The sequence below is a fragment of the Oreochromis aureus genome, linkage group 3, assembly GCF_013358895.1.
Source record: "Oreochromis aureus strain Israel breed Guangdong linkage group 3, ZZ_aureus, whole genome shotgun sequence".
NCBI lineage: Eukaryota > Metazoa > Chordata > Actinopteri > Cichliformes > Cichlidae > Oreochromis > Oreochromis aureus.
Genome location: NC_052944.1, coordinates 64626588 through 64640768, shown reverse-complemented (window position 1 = coordinate 64640768; position 14181 = coordinate 64626588). Strand labels below are relative to the sequence as shown.

The 14181-nt window shown below is 39.5% G+C and overlaps 1 protein-coding gene across 1 annotated transcript; it reads right to left on the bottom strand.

Annotated features, from left to right (window-relative positions):
- Positions 1-7927: 7927 nt before the first annotated feature.
- On the bottom strand, positions 7928-12328 carry LOC120436631. The gene is made up of 2 exons (XM_039607580.1): positions 12189-12328; positions 7928-10212 (listed from the first exon to the last, which is right to left on the bottom strand). The coding sequence occupies exon 2, from the start codon at positions 10208-10210 to the stop codon at positions 8495-8497; it is 1716 nt and encodes a 571-aa protein (XP_039463514.1). The 5' UTR covers positions 10211-10212; positions 12189-12328; the 3' UTR covers positions 7928-8494.
- Positions 12329-14181: the final 1853 nt, after the last annotated feature.

Here is a 14181-nt window from a genome sequence, read left to right as displayed (position 1 = left end):
CTTGGCTTGGGGATTTTTGTTCAGTTTCATTCGTTTTTGTTTTGTATTTACAATTTTATCTGTACACTCCCTAATATGAATCAGAGTTGTTTCCGAGAAAGTCTCTCAACCTGGCAACCATTTGAAATACCTCTGGGCCAAGTTAAAGTCAACCCCAAACCCATTTGGAGAATTCCAGAATTTGTAATTTGATTCCTCAAGTACGAAGCAGAAATTTACCTGTCCCGTGACAGTCTGTGCCTCTATCCTTGACTTAGCCTTTCCCAGATCTCAGTCCAATCGAGTATCTGTGGGACTTGCTGAACAAACAACTTTAATATTTGTTTTCTTATTACCATAATCCACAAACATCCTGGTTTGCAACAGTTTCAATAAACTTAACCTTCCTGTCTTACTCTGATGCAGTTGGTGTCCACCTGGTGCACAAAAACTGCATTTTCTTTTTCTTCCTGTCTTGGAAGAAAACCTTTTTTTAAAAATCCATTCCATCATTTTTTGGGGGGTTGAGCTTAGACCGAGAGCAGGGAAAGACACACGCACCCCAAGTCAGACAGTCACAGCCCATTTCTATGTGAGTATTTAAGTTAATCTAGAATATTATACTTTTAATACAACATCTAGTCAACATCAGCACTGTTGCTATAAATTTGATGGTTTGATAGCATAAGCCACAATTAAAGTCTTGTAGCACTCATGCCAAGCATTATTGTTGCTGAGTTTCCGCACGCCGATTACTTTGGGCAGGGCCCAGTCAAAGTCCAGGGCTGTTTTTTAGTCTCAGTCCGTCCCTGCTTGGTGGGAATGTCTTCTTCTCTACAATAGACCTCACATCAGGGTTTTACAATGTCAGAATCTACAACACAGCATTCTCTTCCCCATTTGGCCTTCCTGAGTTTAACAAGATGCCCCAAGGCCTGTCAAATAGTACTGCCACTTTTATGTGACTACTGATGTCCATGTTTGATGTCCAAAATGGCGCACTAATCCCATAATTGCACACTACCTATAATCCTCAACCGCTGTTTCTATGGAAATTAAGACAATCAGCAGCTTTGTGCTACCCATTATTCCATTATTTATTCTAAAATAATAGCCAGTCATAATTATCATCATAAAATGAAAGTAAACTGGCCCAGTTATAAATGATGTAATTACAAATTGCAATATATATATATATTTTTTTTTTCAAATTGCAATATTTATATTCAGCACGCCTTTAGTGACACATCAACAGATCTTAAGTAAGGCGATTGGATGGTTTTTACTGCAATGCATCTTGGGAGTCGTAGTAAATGCATGTTTCAAGTCAAGGTCCTGTTGCAAAGTGATTTTTTTTTAGGATCTGCCTCGACAAGACACGAGGCAGATCCTAGCTAAGTAAGTTGTGATAAACTCTGTGGGTAACTTGCATGTTAACTGAAATATGAATCAGTTGATTTCAAACTTGAAATGTTTTCCAATCACCTGCAACAGGAAGACAGTGCAGTGGATTCCTGGGCAGCCTTAATGTAAAGGAGGGATTGAAAAAAAAAAAACAAGAACAGTTTAAAAACAGCAACTGGGCTGCCTCTGTTAAAAAAAACCCGAAATGCGAGCAGAGTGGTTAACTCTGCCCAGTTGTCAGCAAGTTTCAAAGTTATGATCTAATAAGGGGTTGGTCTGCCAGACAATTCTTTATTAATCACAGTTGTCAAAGTTTCCGTGTATATGATGAAGTAAGAAACTAACAAGACATGTATATACACATAAACTATTTATTTATAAAAGAGCATAAATAAAAAAGGTATTCACATCAGAATAACATCATCACACTAAAGACATCAAACTAGAAAAAACTTCAACTATTTTAATTTAAGCTACCTCTGATTTGTTATTTAATCGACTATTAACTGAGAGACAAAACATTTCAAGATGGATTTTATCATTAATTTACAGGTTTGGTTACCATAATTACTTTTTAACTATCTACGACAATAAAACAACAAAGATGTGAAGCTTAAAGGTTTGTTATACATCCGTTTGCTTACATGAAAGACTGGCTGCATATGTTTTTCTTTGTTGTTCTTGCAGGTTTCAAAACTACACGCCCTGGGCTACCAGCCTATTCTGTTTCTTGGACAGTTTGACCGTAAGGGCCGTATAGTAGGGGACGTGATCACATAGAGCCAGCGGAAGGTGCTGCACGTGACATCCTCATGAAGATGAGGAAACTTTATGAACACCTTCTGAGAAGTAAGATATGCTTTGTCCATTATCTGTAACCAGGTAACCTTATCAGGTAGCCTATCCTAGCTGTCTTTGGGTGAGACTCGGGGTACACCCTAGATAAGTTGGCAGTTCACCACGGGGTACATAGAGATGAATAAGATGATGAGGATGAGGATAGTTAAGAGTCAGTAGCTATTCTATTCTATTCTGCTATTCAGCCAGGGTTCAGGTTGTTGAAATTTTGTGAGGTTTCAACTGAGATTCTGGTGTTTCAGGCAAAATAAATTTATATTAAAAAATCGATTCAGGATATTAATGAATCGATTTCACGTTATCCAAGCCAGAATCGATTTTAATCCATGAATCGATTCTTAAAACCCACCCCTATTAGTCAGTAAGTGACTGGCTGCTCCCGCATGGGATTAGAACGATGCCACCTTATCCCATAGTCCAGCCAATGATGCGATTCACATTCGTATATACGCAGCTAATCAACGTGGTTGACAGGCTATGACAGCGTCCTTATGTGCCGACACCGGTGTTTTAGCTAGCAAAGCGGCGTGGCTGATGTGGAGTGAAGCCACATTAATGACAACGTGTACACAGGGGCGGATCTAGAGAAAATTTTTTAGGGTGGCATGAGGGTGGCAAAGAAATCAAATGGGGTGGCAAAATCAAAGCCTTTTTTTCCCAAACACATATGCAGGTGGTTACATATGGTTAAAATAATTCAAATGCAGTAAGTATACACGTTTTTCATATAAATATAGTCTATAACTTAATTATTGTCTGTAGCCCACATAATTACACACTTTAGTTACATAAAACATGTGAGTTTTGATGTTATGTACTGTATAGCCTGTATAATAAATAAACATGTAGCCCAATAAGTATAAAATCCAGAAAGCTACACAACATGGGGCGGTTCATTTACAAACACAAGTCTAACTTAAGTTTCACACTGTTTTTTGTTAGAAAACAATCACGTTGTTACAGCTTAAATTACACAAAATGTCAGAAATCTGCACTGTCATGAACAAAAATTTAAACCTAATTTTTCATGATTTGTTGGATTAACCCACTGAGGTCTGAAATACAACCGACCATGTTTGACTCCTTTTGAGTTTACGTTTGTATTTCACCCTCAAATTGTTTCATTTTATTTTTTTCCTCTTGCCTTGTTTGGTATCATTCTTTTCAGCTCAACTGAATTTAGTTGTTTTTTTCACTGACATACTGCATTAGTATTACTGATCTGAAATCACACAAAGAACTTAAAATCCTAGTAGTATTTTTTACTGTAAAAAAACCCCACAGACATGTTGAGTAAATTTTTATAACTTGAAATGCAAATATAAATTGTAAATTTTGTAAACATATACAACTATTTATCTAAAAATGCAGCCAATACACCTGCTGTTTCTTTTATTTTGTACAACCATTTAAAATATTACTAAAACTAAAATGAGAGAACAGTCAGGTGTCGCAATAAGATGCCCCACAAATGATGTGTGCCAGTAAAAAAAAAGTTTGTCCACCAAAAGACAGAGGAGAACAGCACAGGGATAAACCTGCAGGCCTGACAACAGCAGGTGTATCACTCCGCTGGTTTTCTACTTAGTGACAGTGTTTACGTTGCAAATGTGCCTTAGTGACATTCATTAGTTCCCTCACTGACACACAAAACAAAACGACTACACAACAGAACAGCTACACAAGACAACACAACACACTAACTGTACACTCCACACTAAACGTCACAAATCTCCCACAAACTCTCTCGCTCGCTCGCTCTCTCTCTCTCTTTCTCTCTCTCTCACTCGCTCGCTCTGTCTCGCTGCCGTTACCGTCACTCTAAAAACTCTCCCCTCTCCCTAAACAACCAAATCCCACGTGTTGACTTTTTTAAAAATTGGTTGACATGGTACATTTTTCCACTGATAGGAAAGAGGTGGCTTCTTTTCCTTTCTTTACTGTTTTTGCGCAGTCCTTAGAAAACGCTTAAAATACACACACACACATAAAAAACGTGACGACAGTATTTAGAAAAAAGCATGGATTATATATATTATCATAACTATGGATTTACTGGCCTGTAATTAAAATTTAAAAACTTTGAAGTCTGAACTTTCAATGTGGGCTGAAATAGAGACTCGGCGTGGCTGCAGCTTGTTGCTGTGTCAGCTTACATCAGTCATGTGATTTGGAGGTGCAGCGTGTCCGTGGACCACAGAGGGTTAATAACACTCACCTTCCTTCCATTTCCAGAGTGTAACATCCAACCACCTGTGTAAAATCCGAAATTCCCATGGTGTTGTTCAAAATGTGCTCTGGCACAATCATAAACATCACTTGCTACTGATAACAAGAAAAAAGCCGGTCCTGCTATGGGCTGAACCATTTGTTAATGGTGGAGGGGGGGAACACTATCCAATATATTCAGTTTTAGCATTTATATTCACTGTTGACTGTAACTACGCTCAAACTGTTAATGCTATCTTATTTTAATAAACAACACTGTCATATGCAAAACTGGGGTGGCACTTGGGGTGGCAAGGGATCATTTTAGGGTGGCAGTTGCCACCCCATGCCACCCTTCTAGATCCGCCCCTGCGTGTACAACCATTGGAGATGTGAGCAGGACAGACGAACAATTGACGGAAAAAGTGTGGACTTTATACCAGTTTTTAAATTGTGTTGATCGGCCACGTAAAACCAGAGTTGTGATAAAAAGAAATATACAATGTTTGGTTTTCTTCCTTCCTTCCTGAAAAGGTAAAAACGGCGTTTTATAAGGAAAACGCTCGAACGCAATCTCCGCCTGTGAGCAAAGACAAAACCAAAACACCCCCACCCTTTCCTATTGGTCGAAAAATGTACCATGTCGACTAATCAAACCATGGCATTTAGTTGTTAAGAAACGGGAAGAAGTTTTAGGAGTGACGGCGGTTTTGAGAAGTGAGTGATTTGCGACGTTTAGCGCAAATCTTGTGTAGTTAGTGTGTAGTGTAGTCAATAGTTTTGTTGTGTGTGTCAGAACAATGAGAGTGACAGGACTCTCTCCCAGACCACAGACTCATACTCATAATACAAGTCAAAGCTTTATAAAAAAAAATTAAAAAAATAAAGTTGTGTTTTCAAAATTGGAGTTCAAGTTATTTTTACTTCCAATAGTGTTAACATAATACACAGGTCATGAACAAGATTTTTTTTATTTTATTTTCATTGTAAGTGGGCTAAAGCAGTTAATTAAAAGTAGTCTAACATAAATGTAAATGCTGTAATTTGATTATTTTAATAAACCACGTAACTTGGATGGATTCGATGCTGGCGTGACCACAGTGCACACGTCTGCTGTTGCTCACAGTGGTCCAAGGGATCGCTCAGGGAGTTTGTGTGTTCGCTCAGACACATGAAAAATTAGAGGGAACATTGGTAATCATGCAAACAAAAATCCCCGGTTAGTCATAGTCATGTGACCTGAGCGCTTTCAAGTATTATTGGAGTAAGTGTTTAGAAACATCTCAGGTCGACACAGTGTAGAAACGTCTGTTTCAAGCTTCCTAACTCTAGTTTTTTGTTGTTTTATCTCTTGCAAAACAGGAGCAGCAGAGAATTCCTGTTTCTGTGTTGTTAGACTAAAAAAGTTTGTACACCCCTCCAATAACCAAACCCATCCGTTCTCTGATTGGATTGTTAAATTTGTGATTGACGTGACATTGACCAATCAGATGAAAGGATGAACAATGGGGTCAAAATTCCTACTTGTAACTTGAAACTTGAGTGCAGAGTGTCACACAAATCTTTTTTTACGCACACACAAATTCTTTTTACACATACAAAACTGATTTACAAGTACAAAATATTTATGACCACAATTTGAACCCATAATGGCGCACCTCGCAAACGGAGGGGCGCCCTTATTCCCAGCAAATGGGCGGCAGAAAACCAACTAGTGACTGTGCTGTCCCCAAAATGCGCTGGCATGATGTCGGGGCAGCATGAGTATGAGCAACTTTTTTTTTTTTCCCAATGCCTGTGATACCCCCCCACCACGATGCCACCCTGGGCAACCACCCATGTCGCCCATATCAAAAACCACTACTGCTTTTAATAGTGTGTAATATCTTTGTGTTTCATAGCTGAGCATCAGTAATTCTTCTAAGATTGATTATTAGACACATTTGTTTTGTTGTTGCTGTTTTGCAGCCCCTTTCTTCTGAAACACCTGCCCTGTTCCTGCTGACCTCAGATCAGTTTTACATGTAGACTGAGCTAATGTTTTCATATTTACTCTCCGACCCTGCTCCAGCGTGTCTTAGTGATGGAGAGTATGAACAGAACACACCTGAACACCTGTTCAACCAACTCAGATTGTTTACTGTCAGATTTTGATGTTTTCATAGATTTTTAGTCACTGTCTGATTACATCTCTGAGGTTGGCACTCATAGGGATCATGTTCTGTGGGAGAAGAGTCACATGACCCATGAACTTCATACAAACTAACCTGTGTAGTGTCTTCAGATGTCTACAAGATGGAATCAGTCCTCAGAATACAGAAACAAAACCACGGCACTCCGGCTGCACAAGGACAATAAAAACTGACACTAAACCTCTTTATCTTGGACAACATCCTCCTCTCTGACACCACCTTAAGAGAGTCCAGCTCCATCCCCACAATATTACTGTCCTTGCGGATCAGTTTATTGAGTCTTTTGGCATCAGCAACCCTCAATCTGCTCCCCTAGCATGCAACAGCGTAGAGGATTGCACTGGCCACAACAGAGTCGTAGAAAATCCTGAGCATTGTCCGGCAGTTTTTTAAGGACCTCAGTCGCCTCAAAAGGTAGAGGCGACTCTGGCCCTTCCTGTAAAGTGCTGTGGGTTTTTTTTTTTTTTTTAGCCCAGTCCAGTTTATTGTCAATGTCTACTATGAGGTATTTATAGTCACCCACAATTTCTACATTACCGCCTGCATTGAAACAGGGGTCAAGTGTTTCTGAATTATATTCAAAGATCAGTAAATCTGCTGTAGACATAAAACCAGTTAAACTGTTATTTTAGTTTAATATTTTTGAATTATTTTAATTTTGTTTAGATTTGACCTTTTACTGTATTTTTCATCACTTTCCAGACTGGATTTTCTTGTTTTAGTTTAGTTTTTATTAGTGTCAGTGTTTTACTCTTTTTAATAGTTAGGATATTAGGATGTTGAAAATCTGTACGTATATTCCAATGAAAGGGAACTCTTTGAAAGCACCGACTTACAGTGTAGTGGACAGAAAACACGTCCATCTAAAAGCCTGATGGTGTATTGTCACTACCCTCCTGGGCGGTCAGGGCACACGAACACCTAATGTTGTGAATGTGGAGTCAAGGAAAGACCCCACCCAGCCTCCGTCAGCGTCTAGCTGGACAGTCAGACCTGCACTGATGCTGTGTTACTCCGCCTCCATTGTTAAAATGAGTTGGCTGCAACTTTGCTCACAAAGCACCGTGTCAACAGAAGGTTGGTGTTTTTGAAGTGTTTTAAGCTGTAACCTACAGCTGATATAGGTGAACTGAACTTTTAAGGGTCACTTCACTCAAAATAAAAAACTGTATTTCCTTAGAAATTTCCGCTCCCCCAGTCAGGAGGGACTACATTAAAAGTGTGCATTAGAATGAGTGATACGACACACTGATATAAGGTGAGTATTCAAATCAGAGACACAAGTATGACAGTGAAACAGAAGCTTTATTCAGGGCAGACACATTTCATTGGTTCTCAGATTGCTGTATGATGTCTTTCAGTTTGGCAGATGAACACAAACTTTATCTTAATTTCATTCATGTGAGTTTAACACACAGATTTGGACTCTGAGAAATGCTTCACTGTTGTTCAGAGGTTCACACATTATCAGCTGCTGCTCAAAGAAACATGAACAGCAGAAAATCTCATGAAGTGAACGTGAGCTCAGACACTGACTTTGGTTGTTTGAAGGGAACAATGTTCAGAGGAGGTTCAAACCAATCAGAGCCCACTCTGGTGTTTTTTTAACCGCCTGTGTTTACATGAAATCAGCTTTAGTCTTAGTGACGGTGAGCACATCAGCCACAAACATGTGATCCAAACAGATTGAGGCACTGTGAATGGAGCAGTGGATTAAAGTGTTAGTCGCATTCAAAAATGTGGTTTTGGTTTCTTAGATACTTTAAGTCTGAGGAAAAAGATGATTTACCGAATGTTTCAGTGTCATTTTAGAGAAGAAGCTCCTGTCACTTCATGAAGTCTGTTCTGCTGTTTCAGTTCTTGTTTCGCCTCCTCTTGTCTGTCACTGTTGGTTTATTTTTCTGTGTCCCTGCTTCTTTTTCTAATTCTATACCATAATCATTTATGTCATTCTCACAGTGAAGCCCATAGTATGGATAAATACACCGGCAAATTCCAAGGAACATGTCTTTCATTGAAACACATTTTCCTCTGCCTTTACTTTGCCCACAGTCCTGCTTGGCACACGGATCTTTTCCCATCATTTCTTCGTCACTTTTGATCAGAACCAAAAACTTTCCATGCTTCACACCTGGAGATTTTTCACACTCCCCTGTGTAAATGTAAGGAGTCTGATCTGAAGGGTTTTCAGGAGCAGCATTGATTTCATCTTCATCATCAGCTTGGTCTTCAACTTTAGCTTTAGGGTTAGCTTCCTTTGCCTTGGTGCTTTGGTGAGCTTTTCTAGTATAGGCGTGGACTGCTGTGTAAGTCTGAGACATTGGAATTCCTGCCACCTTTTCCCCACATGTGCTGAGTGTTTCTGCCACCTTGTAACACAAAACCTTCTTATTAATACACTTCTCAATGGCTTTGCTGACTTCCTGTACTTTGCTGTGAGTCCCTTTCACCTGTCTGGATACGGCCACAGTAATGCGCTCTGTTGGCACATCCTGGAATCCTGTCAGCACGTGTTTGTTCAGGGTTTTAATTGTTTTATGGCTGGATTTTTTGGTTATAAATCCAACAACCATCCAGTCATACCTGTCATATGTCTTCTGCAGAAAATTCCAGACTTCCTTTGCTAAGTCATCACGTTTTTTAGATTTATCAATAAGTGGTTTCACGTCCTGTTTAACATAAGTCATACTGTTATCAATGCATTGTTTTTGGATTTCAAACATTGCTGTCACTGCTTCATATACATTCTTCTTCATCTCATCATCTCTCGCTTTAGACTCTATGTTCTTCAGGCTGTAGTAGAATTGATTCATCATGTTGCCCTTGAAGATAAGTGTAAGAATGAGATAAGTATATTCTATGATTTCCTTCTCGTGACATTTAACATGTTCAGCCAGTTCATCCCCGAGGTTATTAATGAAGCTCTTTCCTGTTTTTTTCAGCAACTCTCCCATTTCCCGAGGAGCTTTCTCATATTTTGAGTAGGCTTCTATAAAGCTTTGTTCATGTCTTTTCTTTTCATTCTCATCTTTTGCCCCAGCGAGACTGCCCAGCAGTGTTTTGTATTCAGTCCAGGCAGTCCTAATTTTTAACTCTGGCTTAGAATAAGTTGCAGCTGCCCAGATGTTCCACTTTAGGTCCTGATGATACTTCTCAAGCTTAACTTCGATTTTTTCAAATTCTTCCTTGATATCTTTCAGTAATGATTTGTCATTAACATGTTTGTCTATCAGTATCACTATTGTCATTAGTAAGGAAAAAACAGAACCTACCACTGGCACAACATTAACCACAGACTGAGCAAGATTAAGAATATCAGAACTACTTCCTTTTATCACATTCCCAATGTCTTTGATTAATGTTAGACAAAGTGCACCAATATTTTTGATGTCCTCCTTATTTTTTAAACCAGCCTTTAGTGCACCTTTAAGTTTTTCTTTGCCTTGTTTTAGTTTCTCCAGAAGGGTTTTTCCATGCTCGCTTTGGTCAGCAGACGGAGACGTGGTCACACTGGAGATGATGAAGAAGGCTGACATCATCAGCAGGAGCAGCGGACCAACAGATGCCATGTCTGAAAATACACAAGGCCAAAACACAACGAGTTACATGATACTTTAAATGTAGTCATTTTAAGAGCTTTTATTAAATGACCCTTCATGCACTCAAGATTAAAGTACTAACATTAAAGTCTGGTTAAAGTCTGCTATAGTCTGGAATCTACTTTGCCTACATTGCTGTTAAACTTGTTATGTACTGCTTTTTATGGGAGCTGTATTCAGAATTTGCTAAATTTGTATATAAGTTTTCACCATTAGGTGACAGTGTTTGACAGGAATATGTAGCTGCTTCTGTAGAAAGAAACAAGAAATGCAGTATTTGGGCTCAAGGTCAAACGTCTTTGTCAGCTGGAACCTTTCTGAGTTCTACGGTTGTAAAAGACAAGCTTGTCATGCTAACTGGTGTCTTCAAATTGGCTGTAGCCATGAACATGAGAGAAAAAAAAAGTTTATAGATTCTCCGAGAGCCTCCAGACAACAGTTCAATAGGTTTAAAATGCTGACCACAGGCAGCTGTTTGTACTGTGAGGTGCCACAGTAACAGGGCACCTTTAATAAAAAGCTGCTATTAAACAAATGTGTTAAATGTCAGGGTCTGGAGTCCAGTGACTTGGTGTTTAAGTTTTCTTTTTTCAGTGTTCTGGGATTTTGGGGGCTTTTCATGGTTTTGTATTTCATGTTCATTAGTTATTCTTTAGCACCTCTGTGATTTTTCAGCATTTAGGTTTTGTCTCTGTGCCTCCCTTGTGTTACTTGTGTTGTCTTGTGTCCCTGGTTCAATGTTCATGTTATTTCCTGTTTTACTTTGAAAGTCCTGTGTCCTCTGTCAGTGTGTCTAGTTTTGCGTCCCCCTTGTCTCGTTATGTCGAATTGATCCCAGCAGTGTTTCACTCGTGTTTCCTATTCCCTCATTACTCCTTGTATATTTAAGCCCGGTGTTTTCCTCATCGTACCTTCTCATAAGTCTCGCTGCATTTTTAGTTTCAAGTGTTAGCACCTCATTTCTAGTTTCCTGGTGTTTGAGTTTTCATTTCTCAGTGTTTTTGTTTCTAGTTTCCATTTTTCTAGGTTTGGTTTGATTTTTGTGAGCTTATGTTTTGGACAATTTTTCACAGCAATAAAGCTGCTGCCTTAAGTTCATCTTTTGTGTTTGAGTTCTGCATTTGGTTCCACCTCCTGCCTGCCTGCCACAGCTGCATATGCCATTATAAGCCTACTGCTGTTCTGAATTAGGCATAAATTATCTATTTCCCCTCAAAAAATAAAATAAAATGAACTTAGAAATTAATAAAATGAATAAGGATCAGACATAAAAATAACTGTTTTTGCTGTCTGTCCATGTTTAGAAATATGTATTGATTTATCACAGCTGGTTGAATAAAGCTATTCATTGTCATAGTCAGCTAATATAATAATGTGTTCATCGTCTATTTTTAATAGATATGATGCAGTCAACAATTTTTCAAAATAGTGTTATCTAAAAAAAGGAAAAGACTGAGAAGTTTTCATTTTTAAAACTAGCATCTGAAAACACAACATTTGCCTTACTGTGTGTTTGTTCTTGTTCATCAGGAAAAGTCCTTCAAGAAAATTCATATTAAAAAATTGACTGATAATAGAATCAATCACATATTACAATTCCCCAAGAAGGAAACCCAAAGCTCTGTGATTAAGACTAAAAAAGAGCTGATATTTCTATAAGTAAATCCAGCACTTTTCTCTACACCTGAATGCTTTCTCTCTACCGTTCACACTCCAATGAACACATCAGAGAGCAACTTGGGGTTCAGTATTGATCAGGACACAGAAAGTTGAACCACCAACCTTCTGATTAGTGTATGAACTGCTATATTTCCTGAGCTATAAGAGTAATCTTTAGCATCCACTACTCTCAGTCCTTTATGCTTACGCTGACCTTTTCTACTCAAAAAGGCACATTTCAATTTTGTAAAGTAAATTCTGTAAATTGTTTTGAACAGAAAATGCAGACCTGTATGAGGTTTGGACAGGTGAAGATCCTGACACTGGGTTCAGAGAGAGGAGCTGTCAGCTTGGACCGTTGTTTTCTGGATGTGATGATGGAGTCTGAGGCGGCGGTCTGGATGCTCGTGTGTGTCAGAGAGAAGCAGACATTTTTATAAGACCCTGGAAAGCCACACCTCTGCTGCGATATTCATCCATATTTACTTTGCAGGAACATCAGAGAGTTTCACCTTTGGAGTCCAGGTGAGGGAGGGCTGATACCTTTGCATGTTGTCTTTGTGTGGATTCTCTTGTCCCCCTCCAACTCTAAAGATGTGCAGGTGCGCAGCATTGGTGACTCTGAACTGGTTTTAGTGTCGAGTAAAAAAGGTTCTTAAAGCTCTGAATGCACAAACCATCAGCCCCTCTGTGTTCTTTCAGCTGAGGGAATAATCTGTGTGTGTGTGTGTGTGCGTGTGTGTATGTGTGTGAATGTGTGTGTGTGTGTGCGTGTGTGTGTGTGTGTGTGTGTGCATGTTTAAGTAGGTAAATGTGATGGAGTCTCCTACACTAACAGCTGCTGTGGCTCTGATGAAGCTTCTGGGGGTGTCACTTTCAGAAATTTGAATCCTGGGAGAAATTGGACTAACGTTCAGCAGAATGACTACAAATAATAATTCTGGCCTGTAATGTAATACTACTGCGACTTGTGCCACTACAGAGTAGAGTATTTATACAGTGAGAATAATCAGATTACAATAAAGACGGGAATGTAGAAAGAATATGTTACATACTGCGATATGCACAGAGCTCTGTGCTCACAGCACTTTGAGTCTTTTTCACCCTCTTTTTTTAAAATGTTTTATTTTAAAGTTTTATAATCATGACAATCATCCACATATAAAACAAAAATCAAAAAACAACAACAACAACAAACAAACAAACAAACAAACAAACAAACAAACATAATACACACTGGCAATAACATGTTGGCACAGTGAAACCCTCACATCTGCCCGGTCTGGGGGAACTCCCCTCCGCCTCTTTTCAGGTCCCATGTCGTCAGGTTTTTGCTACAGTCCATGCAGCCCCTGGTGATATTTCCAGTGTATTTTATGAGCTGTCTTCTGAAAACAGTGGTCACGGCCTTAGCGGGCTTTCCTTCTTCCAGTGGTTGCGTGAAAATACGTAGCTAAGCTCTGGTTATATAACCCACCACCCCTCATCCCACATTACCACCTTCAACAAATCTCTCCCACTTCTTCCAGTTTTTATTAAATTGGTCCATTTTAAGGTTCAAAAAAGATGTAAGTTTTTCCATTCTATAAATTTCCTCCATTATTCCTATCCAATCTTCCTTTGTTGGGGGCTCTTTCTCCAGCCACCTCCTGGTAAGCGCTTTTTTGCCCGCTCCCAACAGGATGTTTATCCCCACTCGGCGACACACCCGCCGGGGGTCAAACTCTGGTAATTGGTGATTCTGTTCTCAGACATGTGAAGCTAGAGACACCGGCAACCATAGTCAATTGTCTTCCAGGGGCCAGAGCAGGCGACATTGAAGGAAATTTAAAACTGCTGGCTAAGGGTAAACGTAAATTCAGTAAGATCATAATTCACGTCGGCAGTAATGACACCCGGTTACGCCAATCGGAGGTCACTAAAATCGATATTGAATCGGTGTGTAACTTTGCCAAAACAATGTCGGACTCTGTAGTTTTCTCTGGTCCCCTCCCCAATCAGACCAGGCGTGACATGTTTAGCCGCATGTTCTCCTTAAATTGCTGGCTGTCTGAGTGGTGTCCCAGAAACGATGTGGGCTTCATAGATAATTGGCAAACCTTCTGGAGGAAACCTGGTCTTGTTAGGAGAGACGGCATCCATCCCACTTTGGATGGAGCAGCTCTCATTTCTAGAAATATGGACCAATTTATTAAACCCCCCAAAATATGACTATCCAGAGTTGGGACCAGGAAGCCGAGTTGCAGTCTTACACGCCTCTCTGCAGCTTCTCTCCTCCTGCT